The sequence below is a fragment of the Strix aluco genome, chromosome 7 (genome assembly GCF_031877795.1).
Source record: "Strix aluco isolate bStrAlu1 chromosome 7, bStrAlu1.hap1, whole genome shotgun sequence".
In the NCBI taxonomy this organism is placed as follows: Eukaryota; Metazoa; Chordata; class Aves; order Strigiformes; family Strigidae; genus Strix; species Strix aluco.
Window position 1 is genome coordinate 5,128,519 of NC_133937.1, and position 20,596 is coordinate 5,149,114.

Sequence of the window (20,596 nt, forward strand, 5' to 3'; positions counted from 1 at the left end):
AAATTCTGATTCATTATTACCTCTTTTTTTTTCCCCCCACCTGAATGAAATGCAATAGAAACCAAAGCATTAATCTTGCTTATACTTAAGCATGTGCTTAATATAAACATTTAATGCCTTCATGGATTGCTGCTGTATTTGCTGAAGCTATTAAAATTGTTGTCCGTTGCTTTGGAAGTACCATTATTTTCAATGACATAATGAGTTTTTACACTGAAAGGTTGAAAAGTGAAAGACCAAAATTCCAGTATAGAAATTTTACATCACGGTTAGACTGCATGTATTACATAATATTAAAATGTGATTCATATGTTTTAATTTAGTGGCCTATATGCAACATTGATCTTTTAAATTGTAAAATATAACATATCCATAAGCCCTGTCATGTTGGTGTTTGACATGTCTTTTTTTTTCATTTAAATCTGATTATGAAAAACATGGTTATGTATTAAAAAAATTAGTGACATGAATATTCTTTTATTGACATCCTTTTTTCCTCTTTTTTCTTTTTCTTTTTATCCTTTATCCCAATTTCTGTTTTTACTATTTTGCTGCCTTCATCTGTCTTTGATTTTTGTCCACTGCATTCATGAAGTGACAAAGATCTGTTAACTCAAACTAGGACTATTGCAATGTCATTCATCAAATGTGCCAGCAATGAAGCTCAGCACCAGTATAAACTTGTCAAAGATATATCATTCTGAAAGCTCCTCCAGATCTGTTGTGTTTAAATAATTACTGATAAAGTACAACTTAAGAATTTTAAAATTACAACTCTAAATATAAAGTGGTATTAGAAATCCTGCACTGTAACTGATCGTAGCTGGGTTCTATTTTGTTTTCTGAAAGAACATCATCTCCGATCTCACTTTACCCCTCTTAAAAAAAAAAAAAAAAGAAAAAAAAAGTAAACTACTGCACTATTATTAAGCAAATGTAAGCTAGTTTTCTAATGCTATTTAATCACTTCTTAACTGTCAAACAAAGTTTATTTTAAAAGGTTAGCTATCTTTACTTTGGCTGTACATTTTTATGACATTTGTTTCTAATTAGTGATTTTTCCTATTCTTTATGGTACTAATAGATTTAAAAAGTAGCCCTTCTGACTAATATTTCCCTTCTGCCCTGCTTATTTCTTTCACTTTTAGGCTGTATTTATCCCAAAAGCATGCTCTCTGTTGGGTTTTTTTGGTTGTAACTAGCACTGTTTTCTTAAACAGTGACAGGAGTTTGGGGGAAAGGGGGTTGAGTGCTATATCAGAATGATATATTAAAAAAAAAAAAGAGGGTGGTGTCGACATATATGTTCAGTATGTACAGTGGAAGAATGACAGGGTTTGGGGAGAAGGCAGCTAAAGCACAATTCCATTTTGCTGATGTGATGTGGGGTAGAATATTTTCACAGAGTTAAAATGTGTTCGGAGCCTGGACTTGGATGGGGCTCCAGACAGGAAGGACAGCACACTCTAGCGAATTTTGTAGCTGTGACTGCTGCCTAGAACAGCTGCACCATGATAGCTACAGTGGAAGTTGTAGTAATAAATAGGTTTTTACATTTAGGGCCCAGATTCTGAACTTGTCTAACTTGTTCGTCAGCTAAGGCTCTTGCCTGTCTGTGGCTGCGTCTACACTGTAATCCTAACCTGTGGTTTTGCCCAACCCCTTTTTCCTCCACCCATCATTAGGCAATCTTTCCAGCTCTCATTTCTGGTTTGAGTTGCTGCTTGCCTGCACTGCAGAAATGAGAGTTTTAGCTGCTGACTGCTCTTGATGTGCTTCCCAGTGTTTCCTCTGAAGTGTGGAGCGTAAGTTGGCTGGGAAAAGAATCTTAGGGTCTTTCAGCAGAAGGGGATGTATTTGCAAAAGTGGGGGGCAGGACACAACAATACAGAGAGGGTTTCTACTCCATCATTATATATTACCTTATTCCTTGGTTTGGAATCAGAAAGAGCCTTTAACGTGGGCTGGCTACTAAAAAATAAAAATAAATAAAAAAAAAAAATCTCCCATCCTCAAAGGAAGACCCAAACCGGAAACATTGAATAGAACAACAGGTAGACCACAGCAGAAATGGGAGCATAACCATCTCATGGTCATCTATGCAAACAAGTATCTGCCTCAGTATCTGAGTCGCAAATCCTGCTGCGAACGCGGTCCAGCTCCGCGTTTGTCTGAATTACAGCGGTGCAGTTGGCCTTGGTGCTAGTCTAGGGGATGGTGCTGTAGCTTGGCTTGGCTAGCGTGCTTCTTGGGTAGTGAGCTCCCTGTCTACTTCGGCTGTGGAAACTACACTGCAGTTTAATTTGTGATTTAGGGAGGGTTTTAACTTGCTTTTGGTGTTGTCTTGTGTAGCTTCATTCAGCTGCTTCTGCCCAGTGGATTGACCCTGCTTTTTCCCAGTATTTTCCTTTCCATACATGTTTTGGCCCTCTGTGCACTACCATTGCAAATGTGACTCAGAGCATTCTTAAAACAACTGGTGTAGTTGAATGAGATAGTACACACTTTATAAGGTAGTTTTAATTCCAGTCTTTTTTCCCTTGTTTACTGGCAGCTTTTGGAAACTCCTGCTGGTGCAACTTCATCAGTAGAAGCACAAATGTAGACATATTGCTGACTTAATTTCTTTTTAGCTGACACTGGAAGTTGTGAGTTAATCTGCGTTCAGCTAGCTGCTGGGAAGTGAGAAACCAAGCACAGAGAGAGAGTATCACAGATTTCTCCCACCACTTACCCGAGAGGCCCTTCAAACAGTTTTGTTAAACACGATGCAGCAGGTGGGGACATTCAGTGGTGTTTTACAGGCTCTTTTACTCTCCTGCCTTTTCGTCAAGACAGGTGTAGCCATGATATAGCACAAGTTCTATTTTAGTACCTCTACTTTTGTTACATTACATCCATCTTTTTTTGGACTGAAGAGGTGACCAAGCAGAGAGGAACCACAGTGAACTAATGGATTCCAAGGGGAGTGCTAGCTGAAGCAGAAACAAACCCCTGGAATTCCAAAAGGAAAGATTAAATAAGAAGACCAATCCCTCATTTCTTGATTAATTGGTTTTATTTATTTTGTGTATAGTATGGAGCTATTTTAAGCAGTGTAAGAATGCATTATTTTTAATACAGATGATTTAAATTAAATTAATAATATGATGTAGTTGAGGTAGTTCTATAAATGTAGTGGGACCTGTCACGGTGTGTCTTCTTGTATTAGGCTAGTTAAGTTTTTTGCTGTCTGATTGCAGTGCTCTGTATTCAGCCTTATGCCTGAATTGTTTTGAGCTGCTTTTGCACAACACATGCTGGGTGATTAGTACAAGCCAAGTACTTTTACAGGATTTATTTGGTGGGGGGTTGAAAGCTTCCAAAAATAACACATGAACATATGCTAAAGGAAAAAAAAAAAAAGCATTAAGGTATATGCTTCAATTCTAAAATATGTATCATCATGCTTTGGCATCTGTTATTCATGAGCATAAAATAAAACAGTGATTACTTACAGTGATTACTCTCTTACTGTATGAAAAAACAGGAGCTAGTTCTCTAGGCATTGTACGGATTTCTCGTTTGAGTTTGTGAGTTTCCCCCAAACTTTGTTTTTATTTAGAAATGTTTCTATTTCCCCATTTTTCTTTTATTTGTCTTCTTCACCCTCTACACCCTAGTTCTAGCTTCAGTTTTACCCAAAGTTGATTTGAATTACACCAGATTGCAGCAAGCAGAGAAGGCTCAAACGGAGGCTGAGGCCGAGGATGAGAAACTTAAACAGGAATATGTGAATAAATCTGAAAGTCTGCAGAAAGAATTCTCCCAGAAGGAGAAACAGCTGTAAGTATATCCTTCCTGTTTGGAAAAATATACAGCAGTAAAGACTCTACATTGCGATATGCCCCGTGTCTTAATACAGGCTGATTGTTGATGAATGGTTTTGAACAGAATGTAAATACTAAAGATCTTCATGTTAAGTACTGGCAAGGTGGAAGAAAATATGCCATTCCAAAAAAGTCAGGCTACCTTTGGGTGCCTCTAAAATGATGTGCAGCTTGAAAGGAGGGGGAAGAACAGCATTATTTTTTTCCTAAAAGTGCCAGCTTAACTCACAAGGAAATTATCCGAAGTGGGATACATATATACATAGTGTAGTAGTAGTAGTAATACACACTTTTAACAAAATCCACAAGTATGTAGTAGTATAAACTTAAACAGAAATGGCATAAGAATAGTTTAATTCATCAGGCGTATGAATAAGGTAGAAGTGGTTTAACTTGTCACGGTGCAGGAAATAAAAAATAAAAATCCACTGGAATCATAAATATTAAAAAATAATATAAAAGCCAGCCCTCTAGTCTTTCTCCTGTTAAATCCTTCAGTACTGATTTAAATAAATATGTAATCTAAAAAGCTCCCTCTAAGTGCAGGTGTTTTCCCTGTTTGGAAAGATAACAAGTAAATTATATAAAACAGTGCAAATCTGTGGCACAACAAGGATTGGGGTTTAAAAATTAGTGATTTCCAATCCAGTTCTTAGCCCACCCTGCCTCTCTTACAACTCTGAATGTTAATAAACTTGTTTAACTGTCATGACAAATGTTCACTTTACTACCACAGTCATCTTTGCAGATTTTGGCAAAAGAACAGTTCAGACCCCAGCCTTAGAATTCTGCAATTCTGAAACCTCAAGGTCATGTTCACTTCTGATCTTTTCCAGCCAGATGCTGAGGTAGTGTCCCAAAATGTAAGTCTTTCCTTTAAAAACGGTTTTGATTTTAAAACAGGAAAATTAATGTGGATACAGGTTTTTTCATCAAAAAACCTTGCATGACTACTCTGAGATTTTTTTCCTCTCTTATTGTGTTGGCACAGTTTAGATCTAGAGCAGTGTGCTTCCATCCTTTGGTTTCTCCGTAATATTCTAAGCACCAACTCTTCCGTGAAACTGATAGTGAAATTCCAGCTAGAGTGGATCTTCCATCAGAGTAGCCCTAATTCCTTTAACTGGACTCCAGTTAAACTGACAGAATTTAGATCCCTTCTTTATGTTGAACCTCAGCTAGGTAGAAAGCTCAATAAAAATAGTAATTTAAAGTCCTTCCTCCTTTATTTTCAATTCTGTTCAAAATGCCATACGCCTTAGTCTAAAATAGAAGATTCAAATCTAAGGGTATAATATTAAATAACTTTTATGAGCACCAGAGATGTATGCAATCATTGTCTGCACCACCAATGGCAGTGTGGTTGATTGGTTGGTTTGTTTTCTTTCAGAAACAAGCTATGTAAGGTTAAGGGGGCTTTGCCTTATGTGTGTTTTAAGAGTACTTCAGAATTTTGTGGTTAATATTCTCTTTTTCATTTGTTACAAAGGTCAGCTCTTCAAAATTATGCTGTGTTCTTGGTCCTTTATATACGTTTCTTTTTAAAAGCATTTTCTAAGTGGCAGTGTTTTGTTTTATTTATTACACTGATGTCTAAAATATTACATTGATACATTATTTCTGTTTTAGAAAACGCGTAAGTTGATTATTTGTTTATTATGATAATAGGATATTGCACCCAGAAATAAGCTCATTTTTTTAAAAAAAACTATACTCTTTTGCACAGTGATTTTGTTTTTGTTTTGCCTATTCTAGGCTTCAGCTGGAAACAGATTTGAAGATAGAAAAAGAGTGGCGGCAAACCTTAGAGGATGATCTTCAAAAGGAAAAGGAAACTGTATCTCAGCTGAGAATAGAGACCCAAGAAATAATTAACCTTAAAAAAGTAAATTCTGCAGTAAAACTTGACTAGTAATTTAGAAATTGACTGCAAAGATAATTACAGACTTAGGCATGGTATTTTTAAGAATTTCTGCAAGTAGGTAAGAAAGGATGAAATAAGATTAAGAAAAAGCCCGGTTTTTTTACTTCCCATTTAGTCCTCAGGTCAGAACTCAATGGTTTGAATAAGGAAGAACGAAATCCTCGTTTTCCTTTCTCATTTGTAGTGAAGACTGTCTTCTCATCGTAGGCCAGAAAGTGCTTTGGCCTCTCTCTGACTTGGTATACATGGCTATATAGAGTTGTTGATCTCTGCCATTAATTGTTTTTATTTTCTTCCTGGAAAGGACTGCAGAAGCAAAAATGCTTCATTTCTTGGGGTCTAAGAGGGCTTAATCCTGAGTTGTTGCTGTTTGAATTGGATTTGGGAATCTTAATAGAGAGAGTGATGGATCATTTGGCTTTCTTGGCAAGATCAGCTTTGGGTAGTAGCATTTTTCTAGGCAGTAGGCAAATACAATTTAGAGAATAATTGGGGGTTTTTTGTCTGTTTTTTTTGTTTGTTTGTTTGTTTTGTTTTTTGTTTTAAGGAGTTCCTTAAACTTCAGGAAAAGAACAAGCAACTGAAAAGGATATGTCAAGACCAAGAAGCTGCTCTCCAAGAACTGGCGTCCAAGCTGAGCGAGTAATTCCATTATTCATGATGATGATTATTTTTGTCATATAAACTTGATTTAGGAAAAATAATAGGATAGTGGCCTATCCTTAGACTGTATACAGCAGTAGTACCATGCCAGTTATCAAAAAGAAATATGTCTACTTAGGTCAGGTCCGTTTATTTTTATTTTTGGCTGGTGGGCTAGCTGTAAACTCATGGGTAATTCTAGTGCTCTGAACAGAAAATCCTACTTTAAAAGGGCCTGGGGGCATTAGGAGTTGTTCTGCAGTTGAAAATGGTGGGCTAGTTTGCATGTTGTGGCATTCCCAAAGAAGAACCTAAGTAGAAGAGAACAGCTCTGGCCCCAGCAGGACAGTGCTTATCATTCTGTGAGGACACACACTCATGGATTCCTTTCTTTGAAGAGATGACGATTCTCTCTAGGAGGACCGTAGGCCATTGTTACCAAGTCTAAGGGATTACCTTATCGAAACCCTTCCAGACTATAGCGAGCAAGAAGCTCTAAGCACGGTTCTCATCACTGTTATGTGTTGTTAATGTTTCATTTAATGATCTCTGTCTTCCAAGTACTTTTGCTGTGACTTTCATGCCCTATAAAATAACTTAGTACATATACTGTGACTCAGTCATGAGTGGGTTGGCACTGAATGGCTGGGTGGGGGCAGGTTTCTCCGTAATGGCATGATGTGGTCTTGTACAAGTCCAGAAGTTTCAATTTTGGTTTTGTACCAGTGCTGTGTGCTAGCTTTAGGTATCTGCACAGAGCTATGCTGGTAGAAATTTCTCTTATCCACGTAACCCCAACCAAATTTACAGCCGTTCAGAGGATTCTGAGCTCTTTGGAGAGAGCTTGTCATAGTATAGTGCTTATTACAGCAGGGTGTGATAATGATTGCATCTCCTGGGTGCTGCTGTAATATAAAATACTAAGTCAGAGAACTTTGCTTATAATTTTTAAGTACCTACGACTTTTAAAGTTGTTAGACCATAACTGACAATATAGAAGTTTGAAATAGCATTATCTTATTCTTTAGATCAAAGCTGAAAATAGAAGATATAAAAGAAGCGAACAAAGCGTTGCAGGTTAGTAGTAGTTGGAGGAAAGAGTAACTTTTTTTTTTTTTTGACTGTTCCCTTTGAAATATTTTGCAAGCATGAGAAGACTTCTCTCCAACAGCAACTATTCAGAAGAGACTCCTATGACTTCCTCCAGCAGGAGAGAACCACAGACTCCCTGTAACCTCATGGGGAAAGCACTCAGTTGCTTTTGATTTTTCTTCTTTGATGTATAGCTGTGCATTTTGACACTTTTCTTGCAATGGTACACCCTTCTATATTTTACAAAGTGCATCTGGGACAGAATATGTAGCCAAATGAGCATCAATTATGTATTCCTTCTCAGTGATCGGTCGTAATTGATCATCCTGGGAATTAAGTAAACTTATAGCACCAAAGCTGATAAAAGATGATCTGTAATGTCGAGACGTTTGGAACTTTCTTAAAGGTATGCAGGGAGCACTTGAGAGCAGAGATTTTTGTCTGCACATGTTCAGTCACATGGCATGTCACCTTGTGTATTATTTCAGTCCAAGTAAAGGTGTCTGAAGTGGTTTTGTTGAGCGGATTCCTGTTTTTATAAATTGGTTTAGACAGAAGGAAATTGTCAGTTCTTGACACTGTCCTGGTTTTTTTGCTTCCCTGCATCTTGGGGACTGTTCCTATGTGATGGGCAGGGAAACAGGCTTCAGCTCTGAGACTTGGATACCTTTCTGCTTTTCCCAGCTCAGCCATTGACTTGCTTTACTACCTCGAGCATGTTCTCTTTGCATCTATTCCTGCTCTGTCTTGTTTCATAAGGTTTTGGAGTGTTTTGGAGCAGTCTTGTACTGCTTTAGGGTGTCTTTGTGCCATTATACTGGTCTCAGAGTATTAAACAATTTAGGCAGTAGATGTACTGCTATTGATTTGTCTTGTCCCCTGGAACCCAAAGTTTAACTTCATTGGATACATATAGTTATGACAATTTTTTTTCTCCAGGGCCAGGTATGGTTGAAGGACAAAGAGGCTACACATTGCAAGTTATGTGAAAAGGAATTTTCTCTTTCCAAAAGGAAGGTAAAACTTTAACGAAATTTCTTCCAACTTGTTTACATGTATTATGAGAAAAACATTAATTATCTTAGAAGTGTGGCATGAAATGTCATCGCTCAGATGAATGCATAGTTATTTTTGAGATTTCTTTCTAGTTCTTTGATATATACAATGCAGCTGGGCTCTCATTTCGAAAGAAACACTGCCTTTTGGTGAAATGCCACAAAGGAATGTACTTAAAAATTATTCAACCTACGTTGTGGAATCATCATCTCAAATGCTTGTCGGCTCTGGCACTGTTACAATTTGACACATGAGAGAGTCTTTTTGTGTCATTTTTTATACAATACACTAAGAAATGTTGAGTTTACTGTAATTTTAAAGTAAAATATGTTAATTTCCATGCTGTATTAATGCATGCAGGATTTTTTATTTTACCTTTTTATGTTAAATTTCAATTAGCTACCTGACAGAATCATCCACTGTCTAGAATATCATTGCTTATATTATATTTTTATATAGCAGAATATGTTCTTAATGCAGGGATTCAATAAAATTTGCAAAACATACATACATATATATATATATATATAAAAAAATATATATGGTCCTAGACAGACCATATATCTACAGTGCCACCGTGGTCTGTCTAGGATTGCATCATAGGTTGGGATTTAGATGAGTTATCTCTGGAAAATTGATTCCATGCTTAGACTAAAGAAGTGGAAGAAATCACATTTTGGATTGCTCTGGGTATATTGTTTATTGGTATCCAATTGCCAAGTACATTTCCATTGTAAATTTTAATTTTTAATCTTCTCCCCATTATTTAGCATCACTGTAGAAACTGTGGTGAGATCTTCTGTAATGCCTGTTCTGACAATGAACTGCCTCTGCCTTCTTCACCAAAGCCTGTTCGGGTCTGTGATTCCTGCCATGCAATACTTATACAGAGGTGCTCTTCTAACGTGCCATAAGATTATTTTACAAGATATTTATTACCTTTTGGTATTTAGCTAATCCTGTAAAAAAAAAAAAAAACCCTAAACAAAAGCCAAACAACTAAGGAATGTACAGCAGTATTTCCAGAAGTTCAGGTAAGCAGTTTAGAGTTGCATTTTCAAGGTACTGTGGAGGAGTTACTTGTCTGCTTCTTGTTGAAACAGAGAAAACGGGACTCAAACATAGGAAATGCATGTGTTAAAAATACAGATGGCAATGTTAGTCTAACAAATGGCTCAGAAGCTATTTTGGAGGAAGCAGGGCAGCTTGTAACATGTATTTGATGAGTATTTTAGTTGTTATCATGATCTTGAAAAAGGTGATACACTTACCTGCTTTTACAGGCTAGTCTGCAACGAGTCCAGCCTAATTCTGCTGCAGAATGTGCCTGTGATACGCTGTTGTGAAGCAAAACCATGTGGTAGCTAGTTTTAAATGGTATTTAAAAGAAGTAATGCAGTTAATGCAGTGGTCCAATAAGTTATTGCCAAATACCGTATTTGTTTACTTCCCTTCAGTTGTCAAGATTTGATACATCCAAGAATATTGCATTGACAGCTCTGTTCTTTATAGTCACAGGTGTAAGGGCAGATATTGTCGGGCAGGTGACAAACAGTGCCTCTAGGCACGTGATGAAGAAAGGTGCATTTTGCTGAACCGTTTTTGAAAATTAACTGTTAATTTGACATATCTGTGTTTCCACTAAAAGAGAGATGTGCATCACAAAATTTTTGCCTGACATTGTCTGTAACCTTGAACAAATATCTTTGCATTATTTTCGTGTAAGTCATGCTTTCCAGCTTGTACCTGTAGTCACTGTATAGCTCTAGCAGCCGAGTGAGTCTGCCACCAACCCAGACTGGGGTTAAATACTGGGGACTGCATCCTTTCTATGTGGGACAGGAAGGTTCTTCCTCATTTTTTCAGCATCTTTCTCAAACTTTCAGAGAAAGATGATGACAAAAATTCCTAAACTTCATTTTTTTTCCAGAGCACTTTGAGTATGTCTAGGTCTGACCACTCTTCACACCGATGGTAACTTCTGCTGGAATGTAAATCCTTATCCTTCCCGCTGGCAAATATCAATACATCCTTTGATAAATTGTCCTCACTTCCACGTCACTGCACCAGAACCAATCTACCCTCTTCCCTTTAGTCTCTGCACGTGCCATGGGTCCGGCCGTGGGGCCTCCAGGCTCTGGCCAGCGCTGACGGGCCTGGTAGTTCCTTCAGCTGTGGGCTTGGAATATTCTTACTAACAGGAAAAGGGAGGCTTGGAAACAGGTCTTCTAATTGTTCTTGCACTTTGTTTAGCTTAGCTTTGTCTTTTGAGGATAGGCATTTAGTTAATATTCAAAAAGCTAATACAACTGTTCTTTTTAACACCTCAGTGTAGTTGCTTATGTAGCTTTTGTAAAGAAAAATGTTTTTTAAATTACCTGATGTAACTTTTTGTAAAATACAAAACAAATACTTGTAAATCTGTAAATAGCTTTTGGGAAAAAATAAATTTAATTGATCCGCAACTTAACTATGGGAATAATGTCACTTTATTTAAATTTGTAATTCAGAGTATTTTGAGTATTTTATTATGACTTGTTCAAGTTGCTTAGAAAGTCTTTGCATATGCTGGGGAGTGGGGAGGTCTCCTGCTGATGGCAGAACAAACCAAGCACTGCTCACGTGCCTCCTGAAAGCATTCCGAGAGTGTTTGCCGGTGGGCTTCAGGTGGGGCGGGTATGGAGGCAGCAGGGTTTGGTCTAGGATAGAGATGATGCTTATCTGTACTGCTTTAATAAGAAAGTTTTCAAAAAGTATGCAACTAAACAAAATTAATTTCAAAATAGACAATCTTTTAATATAGGAGTATAGTGCATTTCCGTAACATGCAATAAATTAAATTTCTATGACGTAACTGCCATCTTTTTCTCTCCTCTGTGCTGCCCTATTTGCATACAGTTGTGTGCAGTAATTCAGATTGCTTTTTCTTACTCCAGGTAAAACTTCTGCCTTGAACAGAAGGGTGAATACTCTATGTTCTGTGTGGTTTTATTTCCCTTAGCATCAAACCATGTCCCCTGGCCTGTTTTTAGCAGTTTTTTGGAGCACGCTGTCATTAATCCTCTTTGTCTTTCTGTAAAACCCTGTTCTTTGACAGATTGTGATTCTAAACCATCCTCACACTGAGCACAGGAAGAGCTGTGGGGCACCGACTCCATCAAAAGAAACTGTAACTGCTCCTGCCCTGTCAGAGCAGCCGCGGTTGTGTTTCCTGGGAAATGGCTTCTGACCTGACCAGCCACGACATTAGCAAGGAAACGGAGAAAAAACACGTTTCTGCTCCTCTGCCTCTGCCCCCGGGGACGCAGCAGCTCTGCCCACGAAGGTGCTTCGCTTACCCTTCCTGGCAGAGCTGGTCCCGGCGGGCCCTGCCGCTCCTCCTGCTCTTCACAGCAACGGCCCAAACGTAACCGGCTGTACGGTGGTTGCACTGGAAGCTTCCTCCCTGACCGAGCCATCTTTTTTCATAGGTTTTCTTCTCAAAAACAACTCCTCTGCAATTTAAACACCACTTAAGCGACTGGAATGGCTCATAGCTGAGTGCTGCTCTGGTTACAGGGTGAAGCGTCACTGCGGAAGGGCCAGGCCGGGCCGCTCTGAAGGGTGCAGTGGGATTTCACTCGCCCAGACTCGTGTTTCAGTGTACTTTTTGCAGATTGCTTGGTTATACGAAGCAGCTCAAAGCGGAGCTCCCAGCCTGCTCTCACAAGGTAAGTCTTACACCGGTGGTGGCAGCGCCCTCCTCGTGCTCTGGACCGCAAAGCTGGCGCGGGCTGATGGTATTTTATAGGCACCTGCTGCGCCAGAAGAACCCTTAGGGCAGACGGCCTCCACCTCCCTGCCAGGTATTTTCCTCCAGTGGGGTTTACCCTTATCCCGAGCCCTGCCATCTTAGTTTTACAAAACACATCAGCTTTTTCAGCAACAGACCCAGAACCCGCTACTTTGTAGGAGCACCAAGTCACAGCCAAGCCCTGTAAGGTCCCTGGGGTCCAGATCTCCTTTTCCCTCCCCTTCCGAGCCACGACTCTCCCAGTTCTCAGCCCTTTTCCTGTGCCCCTCGCTCACCCTGCCGGCTAGTATTTCCAGGCACTGGGACACAAGAACACGCTCTCTAGTGAAATAAACTCCATTCTCCTCTCTCCCACAAGAAGACATTTATTACAGATATAACACAGCACTAGCAAACAGGTGACAGACTTTCAATACCCAAGATCACATTTGACATTGTAAGGGAGGCATTGAGGACAAAGCAGTTAATTTGGGAGATCACACTGGCTCAGAAGAATAAATACCTTTTTCATTACACATCAGGTATGGTAAGTGTCTTCAAACAATAGTTTCTTACATATCTCACATGTCACAAATGCACAAAATGTTTTAGCAACGTGTTTGGGTTGTGTGTTATTTAACAACTCTTGGGCTTAGAGGTCTTTTAGAGATACTTCGCTTCTAATGAGCTCGGCCGTGGAACACCTCGTCAACTCTTGAACAAATACAGACAAAGCAGCTCTGTGCAGCTGAATCATGTTTAAATACAGAAAGTTCATGAAAGAAGTCTTAACCTGCTTCCAAATCCCCCCCCCTCCCTCTTCCCACTTCACAAAAGCAGTGTTTGTGAAAAAAAAGACTAAGGAGATGATGGCTTTAAATTAACTCATATCACCCTATTTCACATGAGCTAAAAGCTGTGCTAGTGTTCGAGTCTGACTTGCAAGTTACAGGTGTGAAATGCAGGATCTACCTGGATTCCACAGCAAAGCCTGGAAACAAAGGTCACTGCCGGGGCTGGTGGAGGCCCAAAGCCCAGGCCCCTCACCTTTAGGCCCCCGAGCAGCTGCCGCTGGGGGCAGACGGGGCAGCACATGAGGAAAAGCCGGACCAAGGACTTTGAGCCTCCACCACTTTATGCCATGTTGAGAAATTGTTACATACAACTTATCAAAAGGGTTTAGGAAAGATTGTTACCAAATAAACTAATCTATTCGTCTACCTTTTTCCCCTTAAACAAGTGGATTTTGCAAACTCATTCACTACACCAAAATTACATAGAACTGAATCAGTGTTCATAGGAGTTACAGTACAACCACCTTTATTGAACCATAGTACAACATCTTAAACCGACTGTAGTCTTGAATATGTAATACATCCTTAGGAGTAACTAGTATAAAAAGTATCAACATCAGTGGTTTGAATATAAAAATTTATTTAAAGTCAGAGTATGCAACAAATAAAACCTACAGAAAACAGATTTTCCCATCACAATCTGTTGCTTACCAAATAATATTGTGAAAACACATTCCTTCAGTCATTATAAAGTTCTTAAAATACAAAAGAAATTAAATTTTGTAAGAAAGTCTAGTAGACCAGCGACTGTTTCTTCCAGGATGGTTTGTGGAGCAAGGCTACCCTTCAATACATCCCACGCCATCCTCCTCCACCCATACTGCCTTGCCCATAGTATCCTCCACTATTTCCACTGCCACGACCTGCAAACAATTGACACAAGGTCACGCATACATACCTTAAAAAAAGAAAAAATGTGATGGGTAATACAGAACAGTTGGTTGAAGATGACTTAACTTACACTAAAACAATACTTCAGCACTATTTTTTTAAACAAGCATTTGCTGCAGTAGCAAAATGCATAACCCCCCCGCCCCATGGTTTAGTTTAAGTGTCCCCCCCTCACTGCCCTTCCCCCAGCAGAGACCCTGCGCACACACCACCACCTCCCTTCCCCGCCCTCCCTCCCAAGACAGGTGCCCACCACGCTTCCGCAAAAGCCACATAAAACAGAGGGTCTACTTACTGTATCCGCCCAGGCCATCGGGAGTCCCGTATCCGCCGCTGTAATTGCTCCCCATTCCCATTCTACCAACGGAGCCGTAACCTTGATCTGAAAAGCAGAAAGGGCGTCGTTAGAAGCTCGGAACTCGTTAGCCTTGGCCAAGCGGCAGCGAGGGGCGGGGCGGATGCGTACCCATGCCATCTCTGCCATAGCCTCCCATTCCAGAACCACCTCCAGCAGTTGAGTTCAGGAATAGCTCAATATATCGATGCTCTGCAGGGAACAAAAGCGCCAGACTTTGGACTCTGTTTCAGAAACCAGCAGCACAGAGATGCAAAGGTAACACCCCCCCCCCCCACACACCTTACGAGTAACAGTTACGAGTCCCCCAAAAAGTGAGTTTGAAATGTGTTTACTGGCAAAAAGTCTTGATTTGTGTATTTACTGCCCAGCAACTTAAGTGAAGTGCGGCTTAAGGCCGCCTATTCAGTTTGCCCTTAGAGACCGCGCTGAAGCCTGGCCCATGACAGCTCCAGGTGAACCCGATACTCACGCATGTGGTTTTTATCCTTAGACATGGCAGCTACTGCATCCTCGTGTGTTACAAATTCCACATCTGCCTCTCCCGTGGCTCTTCCGTCTGCCCCAATATCAATGTGAACTCTTATAGGATTCAATGGTGAGAAAAACTAAGGATAAAAACAAACAAAAATCATCACATTAATGCAGAATTCAAGCCAAGTACTTTTTTTTCATCCCAGTGGATAGTGGAGCACTGCATCGATTTCATCTCATCCTACCACATACATTTTAATACTTTGGAAATTAGTAGTTCTTAGTGACAGTGAACTTTCAACATTAGATCAATCTACACTCACAATCTATTATTATTACACAACTCGAAGAGCTCCAGCTCCAGAGCTTGAGGAGCTTTCTTTAAAAGCAGAGATGTAAACACAAGTTCCTGCCTGCACACACAGCTTTAATCAAGAAGTTCTAGCATGATGCCATCCTGGAAGAGGAAAAGAATTACTTTTGTTTTTCAAGAAGCAGAGCAAAATAAATGTCTCAAAGCAAGGACATCTTTATGGAATTCAAAACCAGCTGTCAGCCAGACTGCTCTTCCTTGCTCCAGAACTTGAGGAGATACGGTGGTAGTTCTGACCAACTGCCTCAATCCCAAAGAGCACATACAAACCAACCCGTGGTACACTACTCAAGTGTTACTCATCAGCTTGCAATAACATGCTCTGAATCAAAGCTCTTGCTCTGAGTCTTTAGACTGAAGAAAATAAATCAAACTGACAGAATATAGCTCAACTGAAAAAAAAGCAGCAAGCCAAGAAAAAACCAAGAAAGAAAAGCACAGTCTTAAGAATGGAGTTCTGCACACATAGTAGATTGATGCAACTAATAAAGATGCAGCCCCCTGTAGAGAGGGGCTGTGTTTAAACCAGGCCTTATATCCCAAGAAAACTTTTTCCCCCTATAAACACCACAGAGGAATGCATTCCCAAAATCTTGCAGATGTGCTTTTATCTGCCACCCTCAACTCTTACAAGTAACAGGATACTGTCCCCTCCAATCAAACACAGCTCCCTACAGCCTGCCCACTCCGTCCCTCCTAAAGTCAGTCTGAAGTCACACACATACACAAACTCCAATCAAAATTTCACATCTGCTATCGCTCTTCTACAGAATGGTAAGTCTCTAGTTAAACTTCTGAAAGCCTTAAAACGAGGATACCGACTGCAACAACCATCCTCTCCCAATACACCTTCTATGGAAATGAAAACGCAGAGTATGGAGATTAATGTTAAACATAGTTTGGCTGACCTCTCCAGTAACCTTACCTCAAGCGTTACCTTTCTAGAAGCTCATTCACTACTAAGCTTTGTAAAACTCACACAGAGCGCCCTGACTTTAGTTAGCAGATGTATCAGAGCTATTGATCGCTCATTTGAGAACTTCAACGGAGTTTGGAACAGGGAAGACAAGAACACGCGAGCTCTTGGCGCCAGAAAGCCCTTTTCCCCATTGTACTTACATTAGCAATATCATTTTCCGTCGCTCGAAAAGGCAGTCCTCTCATGTGAACAAAATGACCGCCACCATGGAAACCCGACCCTGCGTCTCCAGCTGCACCATAACCATGTCCTCCCATGCCTATTAAGAAACCCAAACCAAACAAAACCACACACCTGTAAAATCATCATGAAAAAACAGAAAAGTCCTCACTACTGTTTTTGGGGAAGCGCTCACTTTATGCCCCTGAATGCAAGATGTTTATACTTCCAGCTTATCCACCCAGACACCTAACCAGAAGACACCCTAAGCAACATATTTATGTTTTCCTGAAATTTCCCAATTCCCCCCTTTTTTAAACAACCTTCTTTACAACGTAATCTAATGAAGAAAGCAATTATTTCTGTCTTGTAAGACATAGTATTTCCAACTCAAGTAATCCAAAAATATTTTTAAACAAACTATTAAAAAAGACTTTTTGTTACCTCTCCCATCCCTCATTCTGTCATCGTAGCCGTCGTTTCCGTAGCCATAGTTATTATAGCCACCATAATCATCAAAGCCACCATATCCTGTGTGCAATGGAGAGAAAGAAAGGAATTATTACACTATTACTGAAATTTCACTAAACAACGCACAAGAGTAAATTTTTCAGTCTTTGGGCACCCAGAAGTTTGCAAACAGCCTCTACAGACTGTCAAACCTGGATTTCTGAACTGAGTGCAAATGTGAAATTCCTTTTATACAGTAAGAAGACTGAAACGTGCAAGCGAGAGATCAAATTCTGCTGAAAATAGTTCCCTTATTATTTCCATTACTCTTAAATACTAAGCCACATTTTTTGGATACATGACAAGTAAAAATTTCTTTGAGAGAAGCGTGTCAAACCTAAGGGGCACTGCAGCTACCGCCATTTCTTTAGTTCTTGACAAAGATGTCAGAAACACGAAACTGACAACAGAACCTCCAGCCATTAGATAAACATACCACCGTCATATCCACCACCTCCTCGACGCATTCTGTCATACATACTTCCACGCCCAGCTCCATAATAACCCCCTCTTCCTCCTAATGGTCTATCATATGGTCCAGGTCGTTGTTGTCCCATCATTCTTCTTGGCATGTCACAGAATCCTCTGATTTCGCTCTTACTACTTTTGAAGATTTCAATATATCTAATAAAAGAGGATTTTCAAGGTACCAATAAGAATACACGCATAAGCTGTCTGAATATTATAAAAGGCCATACTATGTTTTCTATAACTAAACGTACAATCCAATACAAGTGACTAGAGATACCATACAACTTAAGTTTCTCCTCAAAACCGTAAGAATCTTAAGTGTATAAAAAAAACACTTTACAGTGGCCAAAATTACTACGTGAAAATTCTAGCTGTACAAATTAAGCATAAAACATCATCTTTCCAGTATGAGAAACATACTGTTGAAAAACAACATCTAGCTATAGTAGCATTTATCAAATTACCCTACACAAGAATGATTGAAACAATTTTCTCAGTTTAGCAAACTACCCAGAGCAATACTGTCTCCCCCACCCCCCAATCTACTGTATTTCCCAAGTTAATTTAGGATCAGTTATAAAAATTCTTAAAAACAGCCAGTTCCATATAATGGTCCCCAACCCCCCCAAAAGCATTACTGACCCACAACCCCCAAAAATAAAGATTTAACACCATCCCAAACTCTCCATCCCCACCTGTGCCCTATTCTTTCCTTGTGTTTCCCCAGAGCATTTTCTGCTATCTCCTTTGAAGCAAACTGCACGAAGGCCTCCCCTGTGCTTCTCCCCTGGTAGTCCAGCGTCAATGTTATCCCATTTGGCACGATTTCCAACCCTTTAACCCAAGGACAAATAACCCCATCAAGGGGAACAGTGTTAAAGGCTGAAACATTCCCATCTGTAGCAAATACTTAAAGCATATCTAAACAACAACAACGAAAAAGAAAACCACCTTGTTTCCCCCATCACCCAACAATGCAAGCCAATGATCTTTCATTAAACATTTATGGATTTAGCCATACTTCTTTTCTGTTTAAACTATGCAAAAATACAGCCACCTATGTTACATGAAGAAAATACAGCTACCAATCAAGTAATTTAACTGATCCAAATGCTAACATTCAGGTTACCCCAATATGCATGTTTACCACCTCGACAGAGTTAGATACATACTGTGTTTTACTACATCTATGGTTACTTCTACTTCATTTACAGGGCATAATTCTTACTTAAGGCAAGCTAATTTAACACAATCCCTCCCCTCCACCCCATTAACAGCTATCACAAATTAAAATGCGCAAAACATTGTGTAAAAGACAAGAAAACTCAGTCACTATACTTCGACTATACTAGAGGTACCTTGGAAAAACTGAACAATCTCTTCTTTGCTGCAACCAAAGGGCAGGCCTCGAAGTCGTACCACCGTTCCATCATTAGTTGTATCATTTGGCCCGTTATGTTTTCCACTCCAGTCCATCTTTTGTTTGAATCAAGCCCTACAAAAAAAAGAAGGAAAGATGTTGAGATTCCAGAGATGCCTAAGTCCCTCCCCTCAAAAGAAATCTGGCAGGTTTTTCTTCAGCTATCTAGGATTATAGATAACGAGCTTTAATTCTGTTACACGCTTAAAATTGTGCTTTATCACATCCAGAGCACGCATGCATCTAAAAGCGCCCCAAACTCTGACAGGGAACACAGCGTGTAGGGAGGGCAACACGTGGGTAGGCACCGCACATAAAGCTCATTATTTACTCAGAATACACTGAACATCTGTCCCATAACATTTCGGTGGGGTTTTTTTTGTTATTTCAGGGTGGGTTTTTTTTAAGCGTGACAGTTGAAGAAGCCGTAGGAACCACGTTCCTGCGTGGAAACACAAGGCCTTCCTTTGTCTGCAAACAAAGCGCCACGGGCCGCGCTCCCAGTTGTTTTTCGTTGCGTTTTTCCCCCCCGCACCCCCTTCCGGAAGCACCGACGAAGCGTTACCCCGCACCACCAGGGCCCCCCCGGGGCGCGGGCGCCGCGCACCGACCCCCCCGGCGGGGAAGGGGAGGCCGGGCCCGCGCGGCGGGGGCGGCTCGCGCCGGCGCCTCGGCTCCCGCGCGGCGGCAGGTGCGCGCGCACCGCCCTCAGCCGGGGTGGGGGGTGCGTTGTGTGTGTTCGGAGCGGGGGGGGGGGCGGTACCGGGAGCGCCCCACAATGGGCCGCGCGGCCGCCGAGCCGTGACGGCGAGGGACCCGCCACCGCCCGCCGCCCCCCATTCCCCGCCGCCGGCCTTCCGACCCGCGGCGCCGACTACCGCCGAAATCGCGGCCCTGACCCACCGCCCGCTCCCCGGCGCCATTTACCGCGCCTCCCCGGGGCCGCCCCCTCCCGCTTCCCTCCTTCCCGCCCAGCTCCCCGCCGCCACCTCTCCGCCTCAGAAGAGCTGCCCGGTCTCCGCTCGCGCAACCTCCGCGCCCCCGGGAGCCCCTCGCCGCCGCCCGCCGCTCTCCTGGGGCCGTCGCCGCCCTCGGCTCCACCACTCAAAATGGCGGCCACGCTCGGGAACGAGGCTCCGCGGAGAGGCGCCGCGCCGCCCCCTCCCCCATAGCCATCTCCGGCAGCGCCGCTGCCCACGGCTCCCGCAGGCGCGCACCGGCCCCGACACCGCGCCGAGGGGCGGAAAGGCCCGCCCGCCTCAGGGCCTAAGCCTCCACTGCTATCGCCGCCCTGCCTGCAGCCACCCCGGGCGGGCCCAGCCGGGGCTCGCTTAGCCCACTCTCCCCCTCCACTCACCAGAAGACCCTCGCACACCCCTCAACGTGCCCCGGCAGGAGCTTCTGCCGGGAAGGAAGCTCCTCCTCACTTCCAACCGCCCGGCGGGCTCGAAACCTACGCAACGAAGATGGGCAGGATGGCGTCCCGGGCGCGCAAATATCGCGAGAGCCACGCCGCGCTGGGCGGCCCCGACACATGCGCGCCTCCGGGAAGAACAGGCGACGGCGCATGCGCGGCGCGGCGGACGGCGAGTTCCCGCCTATTCTGTCAGCACTGGGGCTGAGGGGCGCCGGGGCGCATGCGCGCTGGCCTGGCCGTCACGCGGCGCCCGTGCTCGCTTGGCGCCAAACGGGCTCTGGGGTGGGAGTGCGCGCGCGTGCGCGCCCGCGATGGCTGCGCGGGGATCGCCTCACACG

At 42.0% G+C, this 20,596-nt stretch overlaps 2 protein-coding genes across 8 annotated transcripts in view; one reads left to right on the forward strand and one right to left on the reverse strand.

Annotated features, from left to right (window-relative positions):
- Positions 1-11,053, forward strand: part of RUFY2 (RUN and FYVE domain containing 2) — a 39,420-nt gene extending 28,367 nt beyond the window's left edge. For all 3 annotated transcript variants that reach the window (XM_074830287.1, XM_074830288.1, XM_074830289.1), the window contains 6 exons: positions 3,706-3,825; positions 5,625-5,754; positions 6,341-6,435; positions 7,464-7,512; positions 8,467-8,544; positions 9,354-11,053. In XM_074830287.1, the coding sequence (XP_074686388.1) occupies positions 3,706-3,825; positions 5,625-5,754; positions 6,341-6,435; positions 7,464-7,512; positions 8,467-8,544; positions 9,354-9,497 (616 nt within the window). In that variant the 3' untranslated portion in view covers positions 9,498-11,053. The remainder of the gene's footprint in view (positions 1-3,705; positions 3,826-5,624; positions 5,755-6,340; positions 6,436-7,463; positions 7,513-8,466; positions 8,545-9,353) is intronic.
- A 2,719-nt stretch (positions 11,054-13,772) lies between these two features.
- Positions 13,773-20,400, reverse strand: HNRNPH3 (heterogeneous nuclear ribonucleoprotein H3). 5 transcript variants are annotated; one of them, XM_074830293.1, is made up of 10 exons: positions 20,199-20,400; positions 18,780-18,916; positions 18,117-18,255; positions 17,432-17,574; positions 16,885-16,971; positions 16,422-16,540; positions 14,928-15,063; positions 14,567-14,647; positions 14,396-14,482; positions 13,773-14,072 (listed from the first exon to the last, which is right to left on the reverse strand). In XM_074830293.1, the coding sequence occupies exons 2-10, from the start codon at positions 18,895-18,897 to the stop codon at positions 13,996-13,998; spliced, it is 987 nt and encodes a 328-aa protein (XP_074686394.1). In that variant the 5' UTR covers positions 18,898-18,916; positions 20,199-20,400; the 3' UTR covers positions 13,773-13,995. The 5 variants fall into 5 exon arrangements, with proteins under 5 accessions (XP_074686394.1, XP_074686393.1, XP_074686392.1 ...); XM_074830292.1 differs by having other exon boundaries at positions 16,422-16,550; positions 16,883-16,971; XM_074830291.1 differs by having other exon boundaries at positions 17,387-17,574.
- Positions 20,401-20,596: the final 196 nt, after the last annotated feature.